This window comes from Carcharhinus amblyrhynchos, chromosome 13 (genome assembly GCF_965287045.1).
Source record: "Carcharhinus amblyrhynchos chromosome 13, sCarAmb.v2.hapA, whole genome shotgun sequence".
NCBI classification, from domain to species: domain Eukaryota; kingdom Metazoa; phylum Chordata; class Chondrichthyes; order Carcharhiniformes; family Carcharhinidae; genus Carcharhinus; species Carcharhinus amblyrhynchos.
The window spans coordinates 20,316,806-20,330,600 of NC_137336.1; the positions used below are offsets into that span (position 1 = coordinate 20,316,806).

The window sequence follows — 13,795 nt, forward strand, 5'->3', positions numbered from 1 at the left end:
GAAGTAGACAAAATGTCACATTGTGTTGAAAAAAAATACTATAAATGGTGTCAAGAAGCTCCAGTGTTCTCTGTGAGATGAGTTTAAAAGGAACATTATTTTTCTCTGTATAACTCAAGTCTTGGTATCCATTATTCTCCGTATAATTCAAAATTAAATATCTTGTATTTTCTCTGTAATTCAACCCGAAATATCCAGTGTTCTTGCTTGTCTCAGTCATAAGTGTTCATTGGTTCTCTATGTAACTCACTCCCACACATCTGACCCTCTCTGTAACCTATTGATGGCTGTTATATGCAAGATATAGGTTGACCTGATATCATCTATTTGCACCTAGTTATGATAGTGAAGGGCGACTGACAAATTTGACGCGTCCCAACGGTGTAGTGACAAGTTTGCATCGGGAAATGGAAAAGTCAATCAATATTGACATTGAAACTTCCAACCGAGAAGATGATGTTACTGTCACCACTAACCTTTCTTCAGCCGATGCATCTTATACCCTGGTTCAAGGTAAACAATCTGCCTTACTTAGTATAAAACTGTGATCTGCACTCGCAAGGTGATAGGTTCGGTGTTTTAATGATTAGTTACAAATACATTGATCACTAAAAGTTGTGCAGCTGGTCAGCAATGTCATGAGAGAACATGCACTAGGCTTTATTTCTAGAGGGTTATAGTGGAAAAGTAGGAAAGTTATGCTGGATCACACTTAGAGTACTGCGTGCAATTAATAAAGTTTATTTATTTGTGTCAGAAGTAGGCTTACATTAACACTGCAATGAAGTTACTGTGAAAATCCCAGAGTCACCATACTCCAGTGTCTGTTTTGGTACACTGAGGCCAATGCACCTAACCAGCACATCTTTTGGACTGTAGGAGGAAACTGGAGCACCCGGAGGAAACCACGCAAGTGTGAGGAGAATGTGCACACTCTGCACAGACAGTGACCCAAGCCAGGAATTGAACTCAGGTCCCTGGCGCTGTGAGGCAGCAGTGCTAATCACTGTGCCACCATGCTGCCTATGCTCAATTCTATGAACATGGGACTTAAGAGCAGGAGTAAGCCATTAGACTCTGTGAGCCTGCTCCACCATTCAATTAACTCCCGACTATTCTGACTGTGATCACAACTCTGCTTTTTTGTCTTCTCCCAATAGCACTTGACTCCCTTGCCTGTCAAAAATCTATCCAGGTCAGCCTTCAATAAATGCAGTTATCCAACCTCCAGTGTTTCTGGGGAAGGGAATTCCACAGACGCGTGAGTCTCTGAGAAAAACAAAATTCTTCTCATCTCAATTTTAAAATGGAGACCTCTTATTCTTAAACTGTGTCCCCTAGTTCTAATCTCACCCATAAAAGGAAACATCCTCCTAGTAGTCATCCATCAAGTCACTTAAGCTCCATATCTATTTCAATAAGGTCACCTCACATTTTTCCAGACTTCATGAGGTAACGGCCCACATGGTCAATGATTCTTTGGAAGGTAAGTCCTTTGTACCAATTCTGAGTTGAGTGAACCTTACCCAGTCTGCTTCTCACAGAGTTAGATCCTTTCTCAAATAAGGAGACCAAAACTGTACACAGTGCTCCAAAGATGTGCAGGTTAAGTTGATTGGCCATGCTAAAATTGCCCCTTAGTGTATGTTAGTGGGTAAATATGTAGGGATATGGGGACAGGGCCTGGGTGGGATTGTGGTCGGTGTAGACTCGATGGGCCAAATGGCTTCTTTCTGCACTGTAGGGTTTCTATGATTTCTATGATAGTCCAGATTAAAACAGACAATGCTGGAAAAGATAAGCAGGTCTGGCAGCATCTGTGGTGAGAAAAACAGAATTAACATTTTGAGTCCGTATGACTGCTCTGAAGTACTTCAGATGTGGAGTGCATTTTACATGTTCCTGGGGGACAAGTTTCCCACAGGTGCATGGGGAGGCAGGGCATGTAAAAGTGGATGGGTGCCCATCTCACCACCTTCCATCCACCTCCAAGCTCACCCCATTACACAAGGGGTGTGCAGATACATAAATCAGAGGCCCATACTTATTGAATAATTAAGCGACAATTCATCTTATTATCAAGACTCAGATAATACACTGCCCAAGTCATAAAATGTTTGGTGCAGGCAGCAGGATGGGAGTGTTAAATGTGTAAAGGGCCAGAATGAAGGTGGAGGCATTAGGGTTGCCCTTTGCCAATGGTGGGTTAGGCACCAACATAGGCCCAACCAGTCTTTCCTCCCTACCCACTCCCCCCTTCAAACCCACCCACTCCCGTTTCCTGCCCTGCTCCATAATACTTACTGATCATCGCTGCACAAGAACACAGACCTACTGCTCCAAGGATCCATGGGCCTCGAACTTTTTTTCCTTCTGCAGTCCCGGCTAACCACTGATGCTTCCAGGACTGATGGCGCTGCTAGCCAATCAGATTTATGGCAGTTCCAGAGGGTGACCTATTGAGGAGAAGAAATCAGCTTGGCCCTCATTACTTCACAGTGTTTTATGTCTGTGGGGCGGGTCAGCGTGGAGCATGTTGGATGTTTGCGCTAATGTTGTTTTCAGGGTGATTAGGGGTGTGGGTTGGGTGGGAGTAGCAGGTGATAAGGAGGGAGTTGGTGGCGAGGTGCCATATTATTCAAACCACGGTCTCTTCAAATCCCTGTACAGCCAGAGTAAAACTTCCCTATTGTAATATTCTATTCCCCTTGCAACATAAGACAACATCCCATTTGCCTTCCGAATCATTTACTGTACATGTGTACTAACATTTTGTGATCCATGTACCATGGCACACAGATCCCTCAGTACCACAGAGTTCTGCAATCTCTCTCCATTTAAGTAGTACACTGCTTTTCTATTCTTCCTGCTAAGCTGGACAAGTGCATACTTTCCCACATTGTACTCCATCTGCCAAATCTACGCTCACTTATTTAACCTGTTTACATCCCCTTGTAGACTTCTTGGGTGGAGCTTTCCAGCTGCACTCATCCCAAAACCAGAAAGTCCACCCCCCACCTGTTCCGATCCCCGTGGCAGGCAGGACAGGAAAATTCTCCTGTTTATCTCCTCTTGACAACTCACTTTCCCACCTATAATGATATTATTCACAGATTTAACTACCACCCATTTGAACCCTTCATTTAAGTCATCGATGTGGATTGTAAATAGTTGAGGCCCCAGCACTGATCCCTGTGGCATTCCACAAGTCACAGCTCAACCCAAAGTAGACCTATTTATCCTTACTCTGCTTCCTTTTAACTAACCAATCCTTTATCAATGCGAATATGTTACTCCTCTACATTATGAGCTCTTATTTTATGGAGTAATCTTTGATGTGGCATCTTATCCAATGCCTTCTGTAAATCTAAGTACACCACATCTACAGGTTCTCCTTTATCTATCTTTCTTATTACGTCTTTAAAGAACACTAATAAATGAATTAACCATGATTCCCCTTTCTTAAACCTATGCAGACTCTGCCCAATTCCATTATGATTTTTAAATATCCTGCCATAATGTTTCAAGCAATTTCCATCTGACAGATATTAGGCTAACTAGTCTATAATTTCCTGCTTTCTCTCTCCCTCCTTTCCTGTCTGGAAGATGGAGCTGAGACAACCAGATCAGCAATGATCATATTGAATGGCGGAGCAGGTTCGAAGAGCCAAAGGGTACTTATGTTCCTATGTACTTGCCAGCCTCCCAGCCTCTGACTTGCTCTTGAGCCACAGTGTTTATTTTGCTGGTCCGCTTCAGTTTCTTGTCAATGGTATGCGCCAGTAGGTTGATCGTGCAGATGCATTTAAGGGGAAACTAGGCAAGCATCTGAGAGAGAAGGGACTGGAAGGTTACAATGATGGGTTTAGGTGTGGAAAGATGGGAGGGGATGGTGGCACAGTAGGAAGTCTCACAACACCAGGTTAAAGTCCAACAGGTTCTCACAACACCAGGTTAAAGTCCAACAGGTTTATTTGGTAGCATAAGCCACAAGCTTTCGGAGCACTGCTTCTTCATCAAGTGAGTGGGAGTTCTGGGGGACGGTGGCACAGTGGTTAGTACCGCTGCCTCACAAAGCCAGAGACCCAGGTTCAATTCCCGGCTTGGGGCACTGTCTGTGTAGAGTTTGCACGTTGTCCCTGTGTCTGTGCAGGTTTCTCCCAGGTGCTCCAGTTTCCTCCCACAGTCCAAAGACATGCAGGTTGGGTGCATTGGCCATGCTAAATTCTCCTTCAGTGAACCCGAAGAGGTGCCAGAGTGAGGTGACTAGGGGATTTTCACAGTAACTTCATCACACTGTGAATGTAAGCCTGCTTATGATTAATACAGTGGATTATAAACAGCAGCATGGACTAGTTCTGTGCCACTTATCCTATGTTATCTGTTAGGAAATTGAGATCAGCAATTTGTAAAATCTGGTATTTGTGGTCTAGTTTGTAGCATTCCTCGTGAAGGTTGGCTTATACATCAGGTTGATTTATAGTGGAAGATTATTGTACAATTTTTTTTTCACTGTTAGCTCTAGACCTCAGAAAATAGAAGCTGATTTTATACTGAAGGAGTGAAAGAATAAAACATGCCTGATTCAATGATAATGTTCTTTAGCATGTGTTATAAATATGATTTGATCGTTCTTATTGAACTACTTTTATTTTAATTTTATTTATAATCTATAGAGTTTTGACATTCTGAATCCATTCTTGCTGTGCAATCTTGAATCTTGACTGCTTTTCAAATAACCCCAGGCTGGAAATGTTAGGAACAGATCGTTCATTGTTCCTAAAGCAGCAAAATTTACCTTATTTTGACACAATGCTTGTCCATATGTGAAACCAGGTGAAAAAAATTGAAGGATCATCGCCAGAAAATAAAATGAAATATTGAGTCACTTGAAAGACCTCTTCACCTGATGTGTGTGATATAAATTAGACTCAAAGGCCTATGCTGGAATCATAGAGTCCCTACAGTGCATAAGAGGCCATTTGACCCATCGAGCCTGCACTGACAACAATCTCACCCAGACCCGATCCCCATAACCCTCTGTCTTTACTCTGCTAATCTCCCCGATAAGGGGCAATTGCTAATGGGCAATTTAGCACGACCAACAGTCTAACCCATACATCTTTGGAGTGTGGAAGGAAACCGGAGCACCTGGAGGAAACCCATACAGACACAGGGAGAACATACAAACTCCACACCTGAGGCCAGAATTCAACTCGGGTCCCTAGTACATTGAGGCAGCAGTGCTAACCACTGTGCCACCGTGCCACTTATAGGGAAAGAAATATCAGCACTGAATCTTCCTTGCATGATGTTATTGCCTTGTAGACGTCAATGTATGTATTAAATGTTGTTTGATTTATTCCAGGTGACCACCAGTGTGTCTTCTCTAGCCAGCTGTTTTCAAAATGTTAACTGGTGGTTATTAAAGTGAACAGCTTTCTTACTATTGCTGTACTTCTCTCATCAGATCAAGTGAGGAACAGTTATCAGCTTTGCAACAATGGCACTCTTCGAGTGATGTATGCCAACGGAATGGGTGTCAGCTTTTACAGTGAACCTCATATTCTCGCTGGGACCATAAGCCCAACTGTCGGGCGGCGCAATATCACACTGCCAGTGGAAAATGGATTGAACTCAATTGAATGGCGCCTCAGGAAGGAACAGACCAAGGGAAAAGTGACCATGTTTGGACGGAAACTTAGGGTAGTCTATTATAAACATTTTAAATTGTAGGGATCATTTAGGCTTTGTAGTCCCATAGTGTGATTTCAGTTTTTAAGTGACTTCTGGAATGTATGTGCCTGCAAGTAAATGTAGCCAGACTTCAAGCCACAGCTGACCACTATGGTCCCTGATATGCCAGCATCCAATTACATGGCCTCCCAGCAGATGGCACAGCTTGGCATCTAATTCTCAACTGAGCCAAGCCCCGAGAAATCATAACCCTATAATCATTAGTCTGAAGATAGAGCTCATGGAAATGGTTGGTGGTTGCAGCTGGCAATCAGGCAATGCCCGTTGTTCATTGCCCTGGCATGGCTTCTCTCATGCAAGAAGCATGTCATGCTATTATTGAGCTGTGTCTGAAGAACCACTCATCATAAGTGGTAGCGGACCATTCCCACGTACCATCAGTGACATTGTGGTTTGCTGTCATCGCTTCATCAGAATTAATTTCAGCATAATCTCCAGGCATGGGCACCCACAGTAGGGCACAAAGTACAATTCAAGAATCTAACTTGCTTGCCATCCTTTGAGCCTTCCACTTCTACTAAGCATAGCAGCTCCGATGAGTCCTATTGGCAAACTCATTGGTATCAGGAAAAGGGAGCTTGGGCCAGAAAGCAAATTAATTAACAGCAACTAGCACAGAAACTCATTTCAACTCAAATGCCAGCAGGAAATAACATTAGTGGTCAGCCCATGGAAGGCCACCAGCACTTATTGTGAGCTAATTAAAGAGCCTCTCAGCTGCATAAGCCACGAAAGCCCTCTTCCTGTCAAGTTTCCTCAGTGCACTGGAGATTTGGCATCCAAGCATAGCCACTGGAACTAAAATAGAGGAATATCTTCCCTTGCCTTCAATGCATTAGTGAAGATCAGCTTGGCTTTAAATGGAAATTTGAATATCTCAGCCTAAGCTTGACCAGAAATCTTGTCAGACTGATTTCTCACATAACTTGAACACAAAAACGGGTATTCAACCCAACAGATCCATGCCAGAGTGTTCTATCCACATCCCAAATACAGTTGTAGATGGAAATACAGGCCACCAAAGTGAGTCCCATGGACTCTGGGGTGAATTTTGCCTTTGTCAATTGTGCCAAATGAAAAGTAGTGAATGATCAGCCCCTTCTCCATTCAACACGAATGTTAATGCATTTCACAAACCCTTCTGATCATTAGTTCACCCACGTGAAAACCATATCCTGACCACATACAGTGAATAAAAACCTTTTGATTCTGTGATTTGGCCACTAGTCTGCACAAAAGACCATCCGGCATCAACTCATTTTTCATTTCTCCTTTCAGAAGAATCACAGGTGCAAACCCATTTTACACACAGCACACGGTGGCTGCCATGAAAGCAATTTTTCTTTTAAACAGCAAAACAAAATTGTGTTATCTTCGCAATTTACTTCCTTTGGATAACAAAATTACTTTTTCAAGACCCTTGGTACCACGTTTCTCTGCCACGTTACTTCATGTTTCCAGGTTCTGTACTTACAGAAAATAATTTTCCCCTTGAAGTATAATATATGCAACATTTTTATTCAAAAGCTGTGAAGAAAATAAGGTGTGATTTCTTTAAAATTTCATACGATCAAACTTTGGAGAAAAATTGATAATTAAATTGTTAATCGTGGTGTTCATGCTCATTAGCAAAGGCTGAATGCATTGCAGTTTCTTTGAACCCATGCCAGATTGCAATCACTTAAATCATATTGATGATAATGTCATTTGAAAGCTTTCTCCTTTATTGGCAAAGGCACAAAATTCAATCATCTACGCCAGGCATAAGCCATTATAATTAAAATGAAATAAATTGCCCCAGTAATCCCACATGTGGTCTGTTATAAGTAAAGAGAGGCACATTTATGATTGTGGTTCTTTAATTTTATACAGTTGCATGGACGAAACTTGCTTTCCATTGATTTTGATCGCAATTCCCGGACAGAGAAGATTTATGATGATCATCGAAAATTCACGTTGAGGATTATTTATGATACATTGGGTCGCCCCACAATCTGGCTTCCAAGCAGTGGTCTAGCTGCAGTTAATGTCTCTTATTCATCTAGTGGGAAAGTAGTTGGAGTTCAACGCGGTGCGATGAGCGAGAAAACCGATTACGATGAACAGGGAAGGATTATATCCCGAATCTTCTCCGATGGAAAAGTCTGGAGCTACGCGTACCTTGACAAAGTATGTTTACACATAATTAGCTCTATTATCATTAATAAGACATTAGTTCTTCCAGGTTCCCTTCATTGCCTTGCAGCTGTTTTAGGTAATGTGAACAATAAGTAAGATTGTGGAGCTTGATTGTGAAAGAAAATGATAATGTAAGGGTACATTTGGTTGAAATTGGAAGGTTTGCTTTACTTTGAAGCGCAGTAAAAATTATGCACGACTTGTTTCTCTCTGCAAAGAATGTGTCTCTGTTTTGTGAATGGCAGCAATGTTGCTCTGCGTTTTATTGCAACCAATGTAAGAAAATAACAACCACCCTCACTGTCACAAAGACACTTGACCAAATTATGAAAAGTATGTAAGGTAATCCTGTAGCTGGTACGATGAATCCCTTGAGTTAAGAAATGGACAGTCGGAAGTTCCAAAATATAGACTAAATTACAGGATAGCATTAGCCCAGATAATGTGGATAATGTTAAACTTCAGTGGCCAGGTGATAGCCCAGTGGAGTGGATACCCCATCTGTGCTGGATCTCATCTTACATCCCGCAGCCTAAAGCTATCAACCTGTGCTCAGAGACAGGAACATTTAATTGCAGGATGATACACGTTTTGCTTTTGTCATTTGAACTTTGATTTATTAACCACAAAGTTATAATTTACAAGCTTGTTTTGCTTTAGGACATTTATTTGGCTTGCTTAACTGATTGGATGACTTTGATCTGATTATTTCTTGCTTGTCAATTGCGAACGCTGTCTCTTGACTCATGAACAGTGAGGAATGACAAGAGGTGGGTTTTTAATACCTCAAATTCACCTGAGACAAACAATGTTTCCAGGTTCCACCCTCAGTGTTAACTGGGTTGCGTGTGGTCCTCTCAGTTTGCCAATCAATTTTGAAAGGTAATTCCCACCAACATGAGAAATTTTTATACACTGCTTATATCTCACATTTTCCATCAAATCATCAGAAATTAAAAATCAGATATTTGCTCGCAAGGCTTTGTTGTGAATAACGGGGCCTGATTCCCAAATCAATTAGCCAAATCCATCAACTTTACATACTAATCACTGAACATTTTTTAAATCTTCCTGGTTCCATGCTACCTCTCTATTTATCTCGGACGCTTCCTTGTTCTCTTTGCCTGAAGGCTTTATTTTCTCGCATTTCAATAAAATCCAACGGATTTTCCAAAAACTCCGTACAATGGTTCAAAGAGACCAGTGCAAGAGTCAGCTACCTTCACTCACCCTCGAGTCATGAATGGCAGAATCCTCAGAATTACTTCTGCTCCTAATGAACAGTATCTTGCTAAGCCTATCACCTCTCGTCTAGGAAGAATAGTTGCCAGCCCTACTCCACCTCCCATGAAATATAGTACATGTACCATGTGAATGAATAATTGCACATCAGTTCTGCACTATTACATATTCTTGGTACCGTTAAATATCCTAATTGTTTAGCAGGGACCATGTCATTATTTAAGAACAATCTAATAGATGGTAAAGAATAGGGCAATAAAAGGATGTGGGATATGGCAACAGAGAGGATATCTGGCATTAGGATTACTGCTCATGTGGAGGATGTGTATCAAAACATCCTGAAACACTTGTTTCTAGATTGTGGATTTCTGCCTGCTGCTACCCAGAGCCTGAGAGATATTGACATAAGAGGCCTTCCCCAAAGGCAGCAACATGGGCTTTCAACAGCTTTCCAAACAGTGGGTCAGACTTCCAAATTTCACTCCTTATTTCACATCTTTGCTGCTTAGAAGGCAGAGTTGTTGATGTGCTGCAAGAGTCTCATCTTTGTGGCCTTCAGCCAACTGCAGAGGCATGAGTCATCAGCTGATCAGTTTAAGATGGCTTGGTTTACCTTCTCCACTGCATGGAGACGACATTCCCTTCATTCCTTACCTCCCTGAGCCAGGACATTATAAGGTGCAGGGAGAGGAACAAACAGGAGGTGTGCATCCTCCACAAGAACATTACTGAACACGGCAACAATTAATAATCTTCCCTGGATGTAGTGACCCTTTCGGAAGTGGAATCTGTGGCTAATCTGCCTTAAACAAATGCAGCACTCAAACTGATTTATTGGTGAACGTTTCTGCATGATTCATGCAGCATTTATTGTTACAAGTAAAGTGCAGCAACGCTGTTGGAATTTGGGACTAGAGAATATGATTGCATAAAAAACATGACATTGAATCCCTGTGGAACTGGGATTCACCATTTCCTGGTTCCTCAGACAGTTTGACTTAGAGCTCAGTTGGAAGAATGGTCCATTGATATTTGAAACCTGAACCTCATCTGAGATTATATCCAATTTTCCTCCATGTACCTCCAGGAGAGCTGCTGACCTCCAGCTGGTTCCAGCACAATTGAAATCAGTACTCAGTGTGAGGAGAAACTTTGAATATGAAACAGGGTCCTGCCAGTTGATAACACATTAGTATTCTAACATAAAGCATTAATGGGGACCCAAATCGCTTCTCATTTTCTTGTCTTCCGAGATTCACATTTTCAGTGTTTCTATTCTCCTCAATTAATTATTCAATCTCACCTGATTACATGATCTACCTAGCAAACACAAGGGACAACCATGAAGTTGACGGACTCAGAGCTGAGCAATTGCTCAGTAGCAAGAATGGAGCATCATAAGAACATAAGACAAGAACATAAGAAATAGGAGCAGGAGTAGGCCATCTAGTCCCTCGAGCCTGCCCCGCCATTCAATCAGTTTAGTTCCACTTACCCGCCTGCTCCCCATAATCCTTAATTCTCTTATTTGTCAAAAATCTATCTAACTGCGACTTAGATACATTTAACGAGATAGCCTCCACTTCAATGGGCAGAGAATTCCAAAGATTCACTACCCTCTGGGAGAAGAAGTTCCTCCTCAACTGTGTTCTAAATTGACTCCCCCTTATTTTGAGGCTGTGCCCTCTAATTCTTGTTTTCATTCTAAGTGGAAATAATCTCTCTGCTTCTACCTTGTCTAGCCCCTTCTATTATCTCAAATGTCTCTATAAGATCTCCCCTCAGCCTTCTAAACTCCAACGAGTTCTGGCCCAGTATACTCAATCTTTCCTCATAAGCTAACCCCCTCATCTCCAGAATCAACCTGGTGAACCTTCTCTGCACTCCCTCCAAAGCTAATATATTCTTTCTTAAATAAGGGGACCAAAACTGCACACAGTACTCTAGTTGTAGCCTCACCAGTACCTTGTACAATTGCAGAAAGACCTCCCTGCTTTTATACTCCATCTCTCTCGTGATAAAGGCCAACATTCCATTTGCCTTCTTGATCACCTGCTGCACCTGCAAACTGAGTTTTTGCGATTCATGCACAAGGACCCCCCAGGTCCCCCTGCACAGTGGCATATTGTAATTTTTCACCATTTAATTAATAGTCCATTTTACTATTATTCCTTCCAAATTGGATAACCTTACACTTGCCAACGTTATACTCCATCTGCCAGATCCTTGCCCACTCACTTAGCCTATCTAAATCTCTCTGCAGACTTTCTGTGTCCTCCGTGAAATTTGCTTTCCCACTCATCTTTGTGTCATCTGCAAACTTTGTTTCCCTACACTCAATACCCTCCTCCAGATCGTCTATGTATATGGTAAACAGTTGAGGCCCCAGCACTGATCCTTGCGGCACTCCACTAGTCACCAACTGCCAACCGGAAAAGCACCCATTTATTCCAACTCTCTGCTTTCTGTTAGATAACCAATCCTCAATCCACGCTAACATTTTATCCCCAAATCTGTGTATCTTAATCTTATGCAGCAATCTTTTGTGAGGCACCTTATCGAATGCCTTCTGGAAATCTAAAAACATCACAACCGCCAGTTCCCCTCTATCAACCATACTCAGTCTCCCCTCAATCTGGTTTCCAATATGGCGTGCCATAAGTGTAGACAAGGGTCATGGGTGGAAGAGGGGACTCGCAATGTTGAAATGGCAGCGTGGGCTCGTTGGGCCGAAGGGCCTGTTTCCCGTGCTGTGTTGTTCTTTGTTCTTTGTTGTTCTTTGTTCACACTCGTTACATCTTCATAAAAATCCAGTAAATTTGTCAAACATGACTTTCCCTTCATGCATCCATGCTGCGTCTGCTTGATTGAACCATTCTTTTCCAGGTGTCCTGCTATTTCTTCCTTAATGATAGATTCCAGCATTTTCCCAACTATGGATGTTAAGCTAACTGGCCTGTAGTTAACCGCCTTTTGTCTACCTCCTTTTTTAAACAATGGCGTTACATGAGCTGTTTTCCAATCAGCTGGCACCTCCCCAGAGTCCAGCGAATTTTGATAAATTACAATTAACGCATCTGCTAATACCTCTGCCATCATCACCACAGGAATGGAGGGAAGTATTACAGGGAACACTTGGCAGATAACATTGTGATACAGAAAGATCAATTTGTTAAGATCTATCTGTTAAAAAGTACACTTTTGATCTCCTAGCGAGGCAGGTCTTATTGAATGGAGAAACAGACATAATGGGCATATTATGATCTTCTCCTGCTCCTATTTCTTATTCTCGTATCCTCTTTTAAAGAGATAATTGAAATTTCATTCTGCCATACTATAAGGTAACACATTTCACATGATAACCTTTCACTTTCCTAAAAAGTAATTCCCCTCTTGCCACATCATAATTGGAAAAAATACTTCGGAAAAGAAAAAATATTAATAAGACAAATTAAAATTATTAATAAATGTTTGTTAAACTGGTTTGTGTTTTCAGGTATTCTTTGGAATTTTTATTCCATCAGATGATTTAGTGAACGGCTTTCCAGTTAACTCCTATTATTAACTAATTATTAAACATTAATTACTATTAATTAAATTATTATTAAGAATTAATTATTAACTAAATTATTAACAACATATTGGGCAGCCTGGTAATAAGTAGATTGTCTTGATCATATCGACATATGATTCCATACTGAGAGAATAAGCTAAACCTGATCACGGTAGGACAAATCTCTTTTTCTTCAATGAGCTGAAAGTTCAAAGGTAGCTTGCTCTAGACCTCCAGGGGTTTCTGCTTCATTTGCTCTATCTCAGAGCATTTATGGTCTTAGCTGTACCAGAAAAGAGGAAGAGACAGCCTACAGTCCAGGTAGGTCTCTCTATGTTCTAGGATCAAGAATGGAACCCAAGGCCTGAAGGCTGGATGAAAGGAAATGATATAGAGTTCCTCACAGATAAAATTATTAAGACAGTGGATTGAAAATTCTCTGTTCCACACTGAATTCTTTACAATTTTGCTTTTCTGCTCAAATCAAATGACTGATACTGAACCTTGAAAGGTTCATAGAATTTTAAACATGTGCTTGGGAGTGCTGGCTCTTCTATTATGAATTTATGGGTGCAAAGTTGGCCAATTAAGGATCACAGAGTCCAATATTCAATTTGCATTTCTTTGTAAGTGTAACACATTACAACAACCAATTTTTTTGGAAAATCACAGGAACATGGGCTATGACTTAACTGCCAGTTTCTCCCCTTCCACAGAAAACATTTTTAGTATCTGGCTAAAGGCAAAATACTGCAAACACTGGAATCTGAAACAAAACCAGAAAGCACTGGAAAATCTCAGCAGGTCTGGGACAGCATCTGTGGAGAGAGAATAGAGCCAACGTTTCGAGTCTGGATGACCCTTCTTCAGCAGCTCTGATGAAGGATCATCCAGACTCGAAACATTGGCTTTATTCTCTCTCCATAGATGCTGTCAGTCCTGCTGAGATTTTCCAGTGTTTTCTGTTTTGTTTAGTATCTGGCTGTAGGTTACTGAACCATATAAACCAGAATAGCTGTATGTTCAATCCAAAGTCTGCTTTGAATTAGTTGATTGTCTTGAGCC

General features: G+C 41.4%; 1 protein-coding gene across 7 annotated transcripts in view; it reads left to right on the plus strand.

The window, feature by feature from the left end:
- The window catches only part of LOC145351748 (teneurin-2-like), a 1,559,410-nt gene that overhangs the window by 1,534,540 nt on the left and 11,075 nt on the right, over positions 1 to 13,795 (plus strand). For all 7 annotated transcript variants that reach the window (XM_080201351.1, XM_080201350.1, XM_080201352.1 and 4 more), the window contains 3 exons: positions 338 to 513; positions 5,471 to 5,706; positions 7,630 to 7,926. In XM_080201351.1, coding sequence (XP_080057477.1) covers positions 338 to 513; positions 5,471 to 5,706; positions 7,630 to 7,926 — 709 coding nt within the window. The remainder of the gene's footprint in view (positions 1 to 337; positions 514 to 5,470; positions 5,707 to 7,629; positions 7,927 to 13,795) is intronic.